Below are 12,433 nucleotides of genomic sequence, written 5' to 3'. Positions count from 1 at the left end.
ATTCAATGTTAATGCAGAAACAACAGAGGTTAAGGCAAGATTCAAGTTATCTTCCTCATCACTACTTTCAGAGTCCTGATCACTCCAAGTAGCTGCCATTACCTTTTTATTTTTCTTCAGTGTGTTAGCACATTCAGATTGAATGTGACCAAATCCTTCACATTCCCTGCATTGCACGCCTCTTTTATTGTTATTGTCAAAAGGTCTAGAAAATTGATTACCTTTGGAAGATTTGAACGAGGATTTTTTGTTACCAATCTTTTTCATGTATTTTTGAAAAAATTTGGTCAGCAAAGCCATTTCGTCTTCACCATCATTTTCTTCAGAATCTTTTATTTTTGATGATTTGAGAGCAACTGATTTTTCTTTGGGAGCACTTGGATTTTCCTTTTGGCGAATTTGTTGATTGAGTTCAAATGTTCGCAATGAACCCATCAATTCCTCTACTTTCATTGTGTCGAGATCTTTGGCTTCTTCAATTCCTGTGAGCTTTGTTTGAAACATGTCAGGAAGCACTCTAACAATTTTTCGAACTAACACATTATTTTCCCATTTTTCTCCCAAAGTAAAATATTCATTAGCTATATCAGACAATCTTTCATAGAATTCTGTGAGAGACTCAGTCTCTGTCATTCTAAGATTTTCAAATCTAGTAGTTAACATAACAAGCCTAGAACGTTTTACATCAGCAGTTCCTTCAAATTGAGTTTGAAGGATTTCCCAAGCTTCTTTGGCAGATGCACACGAAGATATTAATTTTATGTAACCTTCACCAACGCCATTAAAGATAGCATGCAAGGCTTTGTTGTTATAACTGGATAATTTATCTTCAGCATCAGTCCAGTTAATTTCATATTTTACCTTTGTGACATCATCAAATTCAGACGGAGGTGTCCAACCGGTTAAGATTGATCTCCACACCTTTTCTTCTTGAGATTTAATAAAGGCTCTCATCCTAACCTTCCAATAAGGATAGTTGGAATCATTCAACAAAGGAGGACGATTTATAGATCCACCTTCTGCAAAGAAAGACATTTCACAAGGCACAAAACAAACGGAAAAATACAAGATCGCACTAAGAGTTTAGTGACCCGCTCTGATACCAATTAAAATTCCGTTTTTAGTAATTACCAAATTAATTAAACCATGAATTAATTAAAATGCGGAATGGTAATTAATTGTTTACACAGAAAGCAGTTCTGTCGGAACAGAATCCGAACTTGTCACGACAGAATTGAACACAATAAATAGACAGTGCAAAAATTAAAGAACACAGTGAATTTTTACAAGGTTCAGAAACCCTTTCGGATAACCTACTCCTTGGGGCCACGCCCAGAGAATAAACCAATTAGTAAAGAAACAATGTGTACAAAAGCATTGACTTAAACAATGTAAGACTCCCTCTTAAACTATTGCCGCAATCTTGTTGTACTCTTCTCTACGAATCTGATTTGATGAAACACTGATTCTCTTGAACTCCCTTCAAAGAATAACGAGTGCACACTTCCTCCCGAAGTGAGACTTAGATAGAATCCTCTCCTGAAGATCCTTATGAACACGTTCACAATAGATACTATCTGTTTACAATAGACTAGATAGATATCCACAAGTACACTCCGCACTCTCACAAAGATTAAGGTGAACAAACTTAATCTTTACAAATAAAAACACTCTTCAAAATAAGGTAATGTTTACAAATATTCAAAATGGAAGAGGTGAAAAAACCAAAGGCCCTGGTAAGGTATTTATAGGCAGGGAAATCGTCCAATGCCATGATTTTCTGGTATCTTTGAAATCAATTTGCGAATTCCTTTGATTTAGGAAATCAGCCAGCCAGATGGATTTATGTGTCGACAGAAAAGGAAACTGATGAGTCAGCAACGAAATCAGTCTCATCTGGCAAAACGAACATGGTCATTTCTTTTGACCATATTCATTTTCGACATCAACTTAATTCCAGAATAGACATAATCCCATATAATCCCTGAAAATAATCTCAAGATATTTGCACAATATATTTTTACCAAAAATTGATTATTTGAGATAAATAAGGTAACAAATATATTCACACTTAAAGATCTTTTTCACATTACAAAACCAGCTGAAAATATTGCCAATAAACCGAAAATCAATATGGAGATATGCTACTGATTTTTCTTAAAACAATTAAAATATTTTGTCTAAATTAAAGTTTAGCCAAAAAAGGATTTTACAATATATATTGTTTCTTTTAGTTTATTTTGAGTTGACTAGTTGTTTTTAAGTTATTTTTCTTAAAATCGTATTTTTGTAATTATGAAATTTTGAAAATTGTATTTTTGAAAACTTGACTACTTATTTTTTTTTAAATGAGAAACGGTAAAACAATATAAAAAAACAAAAAAATATATGCATTTAAGAAAAAATCCCAAATTAATATAATCATATATATTTTATCAAAATAATAAATAATGTAATTATAAATAACAAATGGCATTTTAAAAAATTACTAAAATTTTCCTTAGATTATAATTTATAAACAATTTACTCATGAAATATTTTTTTTAACAAAATTAAAATATATCAAGAATAATTTTTAAAAATACAAAAAAATCATTATTTTATTTTTAATAATATTTCATTTGTTATTTCAAACTAAAATAATGATATAAATGTTTTATATATCAATTTATTTAAATTAACAAACATTAAATATCATTTTATAGTTTGATATATGTATATATTTTTTTTTTATATTATAAGTTTTAAAAATAAAATAAGTCATTAACTATTATTGGTTTTAGAATTTTCTTTTTAAAAAATAATAATATTTTTGAAGTGTTTCACATTTTTAGGTATCTGAAAACCACATGTTAGGTGGGTTTCACTTGAACTCAGGAAAAGTTAAAAGCCATGGATGAATTACTGTTTCCCATGTTAGAAAAATTCAAACCCAGTACCAAGTATGGGAAAGTGTTCGAATTCGCATTCCCGTCTCCAAATTCATGCATACCAAATGACTCTTAAATGGTTAAATAGGATAAATTTCAATATAGTATGAAATATTCAAATAACAAATACAAATCTCTCGTAAAAGTGACCAATAATGACTAATCAAATGGTTTACGCAGAGAGAATCTCAATAATCATAAACACCTAAGAGGACAAACTAATCTAAATCCCACGTACAAGAAACAAAACTAGGTAGGCTTATTTATACACTATTAACATTTACCAACACTTTTTTTTTTATATATAAAAAGTACTTGTAACGCTCATTTTTCCTAGTGTGACTTTTGCTAGTACAATAAAAAGTGCAAGTAAAGATAAAAGACTTTTTGCTGGTACTTTTTTAATGCACCGACAAAAGCAAAACTTTTCGGAACAACAATAATAGTTTCTAAATATTTTTTGTATTACTTTTGCTAGTGTCGAAAAATGCCAACAAAGTCTACCATTAATTTTTTTTTTAAAAAATTAAATGGCATAATTTTGAAGTATTTTGGTAACATTTTTTTCCCTCGCTCCTCCGATCAACCTTGCGCCACGGTGAACCGAGGGACCATCAAGTTGTTAACACACTCTAATCAAATGGACTTGATTCATCCACCATGTTTAATTTATTGTCTTCTTAGAGCATTCACAATAACTTCTCTTTTCTATCCTTCAAAATACATCACAAAAACTTCATTTTTTCTATTTTACATCAACTTTTTACAAAACACCATTCTCTCTATATTATTTAAATATTATATTTTTTAATATATTTTATTCATTTTAACTATTTTCTCTAACTATCCATAATATCCACATATCTCTTACGATCAATAACTATCAATAAAATAATATATGATGCATTTACAATAATCTATAAATGTGGATCACTCACCGTAGCCTTCAATAAAATATATAAAGGATAAAAGAGCTTTTTGGCTGCTTGGAGTTGATGTGCATTTGGTTAAGTTAAAAGTTTAAAAACTTGGTAAATATAAAAATAGTACACAATTTTCAAGATACATGCCACAAAATTATACATGCTGCTATTTTTTCTTAGGAGTATTCTATGGTTGGGTTGACCGGTGAGGGTCTTTTGTATTTCTAATTTGTGAATAATTTTCGGTGCGATCTTTTTTATGATCGTGTATATTTTAGTTATTTAGAACATTCTGTAAATTTTCAGAAAATTTCAAATAATATACAGTGCCGAAAACTAGGTTCAAACATGTTATTTTTTACGGGCATAAAAAAATTAGTCACGCGTACAACAACATGTTTTTAAACTAGTTTTCGACACTGTAAATTATTCAAAATTTTCTGAAAATTTGCAGAGTACTCTAAATAACTACAATATATACAGTCATAAAAAAAAAATTGCGGCAAAAACTATTCACAAATTGATAATACAAAAAAACCCGAAGCTTTTTTGTTTTTTAAACCCCTACCATAAAAATTTCTTTTTTCCTATTAATAAATTTGGACTAATTTATTTGACCGCAATTTTTTTTATTTAAAAAAAAATGTAGCTCTTGATTGAAATGCCATTGTTTAATCTTTTCAAAAAAATTGTCATTTTTTAATGGTTGTCTCTAAAATATTTTCAGTGTAGTTTTTATTACTGATGTGGTTGCCTTGGAAAAGTTGTTGGACACTTGGACTTGATCTTTGGATAAAGCTTAAAAGCACAAGAATGGGTATAGTTCAAGTTCAAGGTCCCCACTTTGGTAGTCGTTTTTGTATGCCACGTGTTGCACTCCCATTGAGTGTTTGATGAGAGGGGTTGGTATTTGGAAAGGTTACAGCGCCGCCAATAATCTGAAATGGCCATGACTATGAAATATGAATTACCAACAGTGCCCAGTCAAGTGCTTCTTCCTTAGTTTTTTTTTTTTTATATTTCTTTCTATGGAATTAAAATAAACATGGTTTGAATGTACTTCGTGTCCCCCAAGCAAAACGATAAGTTGGAAATTTCAACATGAGAAAGTTATTCATCAATGCATCAAAATGTAGAGTGGAGAAAGCCATGGATTTTGTTGAAAAAGTTGTATTGTTTTCTAATCTTGATATGGACAGATTCATTTTCATAGGAATGAAATGGCTGTCCCATTTCCTATTTCGTCCATGCTAATCACCCTTAAGTCACATTTGTAAAAAAAAAAAATAAAAGAATTTGACATTATTTTTTTTTTTTAGAGTGTTGTTATTTGATATTTTAAGGTGTCCAATACTACAGAAGGTGTCACTCTATAGTTATTTAGCAATACCTCATAATACTTATTAAATTCAGATGTATGAGACCTGATATTATATTTCACAAAGATAACATCTCCATGCCCATCATCTTTTCTTTTTTTTTTAAGTGTACCCATCACATATTTTTGGAAACTCAAAATACATGATGTGGCATATATTTTTTTCTACTAAATTTATGTGCTTAAAAATGCATGTCATGTAGTGTGTATATTGATGTGGTAAAATAAGCATTATTCTTACTTAATGAATATTTTTTTTCAATAATAATAATATAATCCTTTCTTTATGCATGTAAAGTGAAGCCAAAATCTATCAAAATATAAGCAGTGATGACTAACTAAAACAATAAAAATATCTTCAAGAACTTCATAAAACTGTTTTACTAAATCCCTTCTATCAACAACAGAGGACTTTCTATAAGAGTTTATAAGCATTAATATTCCAATGGCCTTTGCTTTTTCTTAGTTGGCGCAGCTTTGGTTGTATTTCAATTTTGGTTCATTAAAAATATATCATCAAAATTTTACTTTTTTTTATTTTACATTAAATATTTGCCGTAATATTTTATCTACATCATTTAAATATTAATCTTTTATTAATTAAAATACTAAAAAATGAGAGAAAGAAAGAAAATAAATAAAATATAATTAAAATGACTCGAGAAAGAAAGAAAAAAAGTAAAATATTTAAATTTCAATAAATAGTTGTAGTAATACTATTTATTTTAGGTAAAAAAATATAAAATAACTCAAGTTTAACTCACTCATACTAAATATAAAAATATAAAATAGCTCATTTTTACCTTTATTTTTTCATTATATTTTAAAAAATAAAGCATTTACCTCATACATTCCTGAGTGCTCACCTACGAACTAAATTTCTTACCAACATCTAAACCTACAGTTTGTTATTTTGCTCCCACAACTATTGAAATACCAGTTATAAACAATTCATTAGTTATAGAATAATTGCCATGTAAAATAATTATAGTACAGAAGAAGATCTTCACTGAAAAAGATAGTAAATGAGAGTTTCAAAACATGTGTGACCGATACACCCAAAAAATAAAATTGTGTGTCCAATTCTTTTATTTTTTTTCCAAACGTAACTTGGGGGGAGATTAGCTTAAATGGGACAAACGTTTTCATTCAACATTCCTCGACCTTGAAAGAAGCTTCCAAAAGGGTCCCCCTCAAACCAAAGTAGTGGCTCTGCTCCAAATCGTTTTGTAGTTTTGGAAAACCAACATGTCATGTCATCCAAGACTAAATCAACTCGATCAAGAGATGTTTTGTTCATCAAGTTTCATCATCTTATTCTCTTCTGGTCAAAATTGCATAGTTCATTCATTCCCAAAACATCCATTTGTATGCCACATACAAAAAACAAAACACACCCCATTGTACCGAAATCATCTCTGTTGAAAAAAGAAAACTCTTTTATTGTTCATTTCAATGTCTTTGAAACTCTTTTTCCTTCTCTTTCTAAGTTTATTACCAGACTCTGTTCTTTCTGATCCTCGAGATACCGAAGCAGCTCTAATATGTGACACTAATAACACTGCCTCAATGGACCAACGAAGACCCTTTATCACAAACTTCTCAGCCACCTTGGAAGCTGTGAGCCCATTGATTGCTCGCCAAAAATTCGCAACTGTGATTAATGGAACTGGTAATACCACGGTTTACACTTTTGGGGAGTGCATGAAAGACCTTTCTCAGGACGATTGTAATCTCTGCTTTGCTCGGTTGAAGACTCAGATCTTAAGGTGCTTACCCTTCCAAAGGGCCGTTCGTGGGGGTCGACTTTTCTACGATGGGTGTTATCTAAGGTACGATTCTTACAATTTCTTCAATGAAAGTTTAAGTGGGCAAGATAGAACCGTTTGTTCTACCGGTGATTTTAGTGGGAACCGGACGATTTTTAGAGATAATGTTTTGAAGTTGGTGAGGAATTTGAGCGTTGAAACACCAAACAATGATGGGTTTTTTGTGGGGTCAGTGACTCGGGGCAATACAAGTGTTTATGGTCTGGCTCAGTGTTGGGAGTTTGTGACTGGAGCTGCTTGTGAAAAATGTTTGGCTAGTTCTGTCCAAAACGTTACTTCTTGTGCTCCCAAAAAAGAAGGGAGGATCTTGAATGCTGGCTGTTACTTAAGATATTCAACAAAAAAGTTCTATCATAATTCGACTTGTGCTTCAGGACAAGGAAATGGTGGTGAGTTTTTCTATTCGTTTTTCGATAAGTAATAACTTTTTAGAGAATTTTCTTTTCTCACATGACTTTTTGTGACAATGTAATTGGGACCAAGACCATCAACTATATTCAAAAGTGCAAAATTTGATCTCATCCTATAGTAATTAGCAATGCGATTTCATGTGAAAAGGTAAGATTTCTTAATGCTTTATAAATCCATTGATGTGGCAACAAGTTGATATGCATCATAACAATGCACCACTTATGTGCTCTAACTCTTTTTTTTTTTTTCTTTTTTCATTTTCTTCCCATCCAATTGTTTAAAATATATATACAAACATTATTTGAATCCTGATGTTTCCCAGGGAACCACCCCTTAGGTGTTATCTTGGCTGCAACATCTGCTGGTTTGGCTCTACTCTTGACTATCGCGGCAGTTATTTTCTTCTTAAGAAAAAGAGTATTGAGAAAGAGGCAAGGTAACTTGGTTTGATATTTTTCAATTATGACATTATATGAGCTGGGCTCCTTCAATTGTACATTGACAACAACGCTTATTTCATCAGAGAAGAAGCAACTAGGTGCTCTTTTGGACACTGTGAACAAGTCCAAACTGAATATTTCGTATGAAGTTCTTGAAAAGGCCACCAATTACTTTCATGATTCCAACAAACTTGGACAAGGGGGATCTGGTTCGGTTTATAAGGTGATATTTGATTTTTCTAAGTATCATTCTTTACGAAGTTATTGTTTTGTCTTTCCCTGCATGGAATGACCATGTTATGTTATCTTAATTTCATTCAGGGTGTTTTACCAGATGGCAAGGTTGTTGCCGTAAAAAGGCTCTTCTTCAATACAAGACAATGGGTGGATCATTTCTTCAACGAAGTGAATTTGATAAGCGGAATTCGACACAAAAATCTTGTTGAGCTGTTGGGATGCAGCATTACAGGCCCTGAAAGCCTTCTTGTTTATGAATACGTACCAAATCAAAGCCTTCATGATAACTTATTTGGTGGTACGGAATTTTCCAAAAGCTGAAGTTTTTTAATGTTGAAGCAATGATCTTTTCTAGTCATTTTTATTTTTACTTATCCTTTGTTTATTATCTTTGGTTGAACTCAGCTCTAAAGAATGTTCGGCAACTAAGGTGGGACTCGAGGTATAAAATCATATTGGGCGTAGCTGAGGGTCTGGCCTATCTTCATGAAGAATCGAATTTGCGAATCATTCATCGAGATATAAAACTAGGCAACATTATGCTTGATGAAGATTTGACACCAAAAATAGCTGACTTTGGACTAGCTAGATTATTCCCAGAAGATAAAACTCACATCAGCACTGCCATTGCTGGCACACTGTAAGTTCAAAATAATCTACTTTGTGATGATTTTGATTACTACCCTTTTGGAATCCCATCTCTGATATGAAATTCAATTGACTTTTTTAGTGGTTACATGGCTCCGGAGTATATTGTTCGTGGCAAGTTGTCTGAGAAGGCAGATGTTTATAGTTTTGGAATTCTTGTCCTTGAAGTAGTATGTGGAAGAAAGAACAATCCTTTCAATCAAAACTCAAACTCTATTCTACCGATGGTAAGGTCTTTCTTTCAGAAATAGATAAACATTCTCATACATCAGGTAATAAGACTTACAGAAATCTTGTTTTCTTGTATCATTCTCAACCATTTTGCAAAGGTTTGGAGCCATTATGGAACTGGTACACTAAGTGAAGCAGTTGATCCAAGCCTAAGAGGTAATTTTGAAGCTGAAGAGGCATCTCGGTTGCTCCAAATTGGGCTACTTAGTGTACAAGCCTCTGCTGAGCTGCGACCATCTATGTCAGCTGTTGTGAATCTTCTTACCGAAAATCATGAAATTCCGCAGCCAACACAACCGCCTTTTCTAAATTCCAGTTCCACAGAGATTGGCCGAGGCATCCCTTCTAAAGAATACTATTCTTCTAAGCATGAGTCGAACACACAGTCCACAGGGAACAACATGACAGAAAGCTGGGTTGAACCCAGATAACATACTTTCTTTCTTTCCTGGATCACTTTGTATATTACTTCTACATTCTAAACACACACGGCTCCATTGGCATTCATTAGAACACTGAAGATTTAGATTTGAGCTTTAGCTTTGCAAATATTTTGATTCTTCCTGAGTTCATCTAAATGAATGACATTTGAAAGTAAGCTGATTCAAGCAACCTCACTAGCTGTTAAAAAGGGTCCCTGGCTCTCTTGCCATGAAGCAATTAACAGAATTTTCCCATAATTTTTTTAGCCTGTAAATTACTTGTAAAGTACTCTTTTGGTTTAAATTTTAGAACATTTTTGTTGTTGGTATCAGTTTTTTTTTTTTAATGAAATGAGTGGTATTCTTTTGAGTATATGCTGAATTTAAATGACAAAATGGTGTGTCCGTTATAATTGGTTTTCATAGTGGTGTTGTAGCAGAGTTGTTTTCATAATTAGCTTTTAAAAAAAAAAAAATATCTTACTAATATTGATATTTATTATCATAACTAATTCTTATCTTAAGCCTTGACAGTTGAAACAAAGAAGACTTCTTAATTGATATTTATTAAAGCAAGATTTCAACGTGGATTTTTGTTCTTTCTTTAATCTGTAGTAATCCTTAATAATTTATGATGATATAAAATTTGACAAACTCCACAGTCCACACTGGATTGGACAGCACCGTTTCTCCTAAAAATTATAATAATATGAACTTGACTATTCACTACTTAGGACGACTTATTTGGCCGCGAATTTTTTTAAAAAAAAATGTAGTTTTGTTGATTGAAATGTCGTTTTTTAATGGTTGTCGTTTTTAGTGGCACAAACATTTTTCACAAGCAGCTCCAGTCACAAACCCTTTTATAGGATATAGTTAACCATGTTTTACACTCTTGTAATGTCTTTCATGACAAAAATTTAACTTACATTTTTGTACATTTTTAACTTACCTCTTGTCAAATGGCCAAAATCCACAATACCTTTCAATCTATGTGAATCTAAAGCATTAAAATCGTTCAATCTTAACATAACTGGGTTTGCATATAGTCGTCTAAGAGATATGCAACTTGTTCAATTTAAAATTAGGTAAATACTCATTTGATACTCTGTAATTTGAAATCGTACATATTTAATACTTTTGACTCAAATTTGATTAATAAAATTTTATCAATATAACCCTCAATTATATAAATTTTAAATTTAATTTTAATTACTTAATTACATATAACTATCACATTTTGATCATATTAATAAAATTTTATTGTTCAAATTTGAGTCTGGAGTATCAAATATATACAATTTCAAACTATAGAGTACCAGGTGAGCATTATTGAAAATATAAAGTATCAAATTTGTATTTCGATAAAATACGAGTACCAAACGGTTATATACCCTTTAAAATTGCCTATATATGTGTAGTTAGCCAATACAAAATATTGACGATAAAATTAGTAATTGAAACTCACGTAATAATATTCAGTAATATATCAATTAGAAAATAAGGTACTAAGTTGGTTCTAAATTAAACAATAACCTGTTAAAAGTTTTGGTGCTGTTCAGTAACGATTAAAAAATAGTTTTTTATTTACTTAATTAAAAATTTGACAATTTAACATAAAATAGTGTTTGGTAACTCTATTTTTATTTATTATTTTAAAAAAATTTAATTAAAATTTATTAAATTTTGAAAATAAAATTCTCAAACCATTTTCGAATTTTTTGTTTTTTTTCCTTCTCTTTTTTAAATCAACACCTTATTTTATATTGTTAAACAAAAAATAAAACAAAAGTTATCAAAAGAATTTATTATATTTTTGTTTTTAAAAACAAAAAACAAAAATAATTACCAAACATATTTTTATTTTTTTAAAATAAAAAATAATATTTCTATTTTTGTGTTAAAAATTTCAAAAACAAAGCCCGTGAAATTTCCCATTTAATTATAAGTCGTTAGACTTAGAATCAAGGCCGGATTTATTTTCTATTGATTAATTAATTAAATAATTATTTAAATATTTTATCAAATTAATTATTTATAATTTGAACCATGATTTAAAATTATTTATTAATTTATACACCGATTTGTCTTAATTAATAAATCTGTCCTAAAATTTATTTTATTCTCTAAATTGGTATAACTCTGTGAAACTATCCAAAATTATTAAATCAATTAATTGAGACTATTTAGATGATTCTATCTAATGTACTATGGGGACCATGGACCTATGAAACACAACTTTTATTTTACTGTAATTTTTTTAATTAGAAAAAAAAAATGTAGTTTTGTAGGTTAAAATATCGTTTTTTAGTGCTTGTCGCTAATATTTTTCCATTGTCGTTTTTTTTCCTGAATTATGACATCGCAATCGTATCTTATGATGTGGAAATTGGAATAAACACAAGAATCATGTTTGGTGGTCGTGTGGGAAACATAGTTAAAGGTCCCCACTTTGGACGTCGTTTGCGTGGGTGTATGCCACGTGTTACTCTCCCATTGAACGATTGACCGGAGAGAGGATTGAAGCTGTTCGAACTTGGAGAGGTTGCAGCGCCGCAAATAATCTGTAATGGTATTGGTGGCTATGAATTACAACAACCATCAACAACTACAAGGTTCAAACCAGAGCTCCACCATGATTAAACTCATCTTCCTTAGTTTTTTTACCAAAAAGATAAGTTTGAATTCTCAACATTTATTTTTCAAGGCATCAAAAACTTAATGGGGGAAACCCGTGGATTTTGTTGAAAATGATGTATTTTTCCTTATTCTTTTTGTTCATGCTATGGATGGATCATATTCATGGACCCCGCCAGACCCCTCAAACCATAGTAGTCGGTTCTACTACATATCGTTTTGTCGTCGTTTTGACAAACCAACCTGTCGTGTCATCTAAGGGTAGATGTTTGTAATTCGAACACCAAATATGGACGTTTTCAATTTGGATAGTAACACATTCCTCTGGGTTGGCTTAAATTAAAAGA

General features: G+C 30.9%; 1 protein-coding gene across 4 annotated transcripts; it reads left to right on the top strand.

The window, feature by feature from the left end:
- Positions 1-6,478: 6,478 nt before the first annotated feature.
- LOC133822150 (cysteine-rich receptor-like protein kinase 3) lies at positions 6,479-9,822 on the top strand. Of its 4 annotated transcripts, none has more exons than XM_062254390.1 (7): positions 6,479-7,449; positions 7,809-7,907; positions 7,995-8,134; positions 8,233-8,443; positions 8,554-8,788; positions 8,879-9,023; positions 9,126-9,822. In XM_062254390.1, exons 1-7 carry the CDS (start codon positions 6,687-6,689, stop codon positions 9,456-9,458), a joined length of 1,926 nt encoding a protein of 641 aa, XP_062110374.1. In that variant the 5' UTR covers positions 6,479-6,686; the 3' UTR covers positions 9,459-9,822. The 4 variants fall into 4 exon arrangements, with proteins under 4 accessions (XP_062110374.1, XP_062110372.1, XP_062110371.1 ...); XM_062254388.1 differs by having other exon boundaries at positions 8,233-8,446; XM_062254387.1 differs by having other exon boundaries at positions 7,794-7,907.
- Positions 9,823-12,433: the final 2,611 nt, after the last annotated feature.

The sequence above is a fragment of the Humulus lupulus genome, chromosome 3 (assembly GCF_963169125.1).
Source record: "Humulus lupulus chromosome 3, drHumLupu1.1, whole genome shotgun sequence".
NCBI lineage: Eukaryota > Viridiplantae > Streptophyta > Magnoliopsida > Rosales > Cannabaceae > Humulus > Humulus lupulus.
This window is presented reverse-complemented; position numbering and strand designations above follow the sequence as displayed.

What these genes read in the sequence shown, in the direction of transcription:
- LOC133822150 (XM_062254386.1), top strand. Translation starts at nt 6,687, where the DNA reads ATGTCTTTGAAACTCTTTTTCCTTCTCTTTCTAAGTTTATTACCAGAC. An exon ending in TTCAGGACAAGGAAATGGTG is followed by an intron (nt 7,450 to 7,793) that starts GTGAGTTTTTCT and finishes GATGTTTCCCAG; the next exon opens with GGAACCACCCCTTAGGTGTT. An exon ending in TCATGATAACTTATTTGGTG is followed by an intron (nt 8,447 to 8,553) that starts GTACGGAATTTT and finishes GGTTGAACTCAG; the next exon opens with CTCTAAAGAATGTTCGGCAA.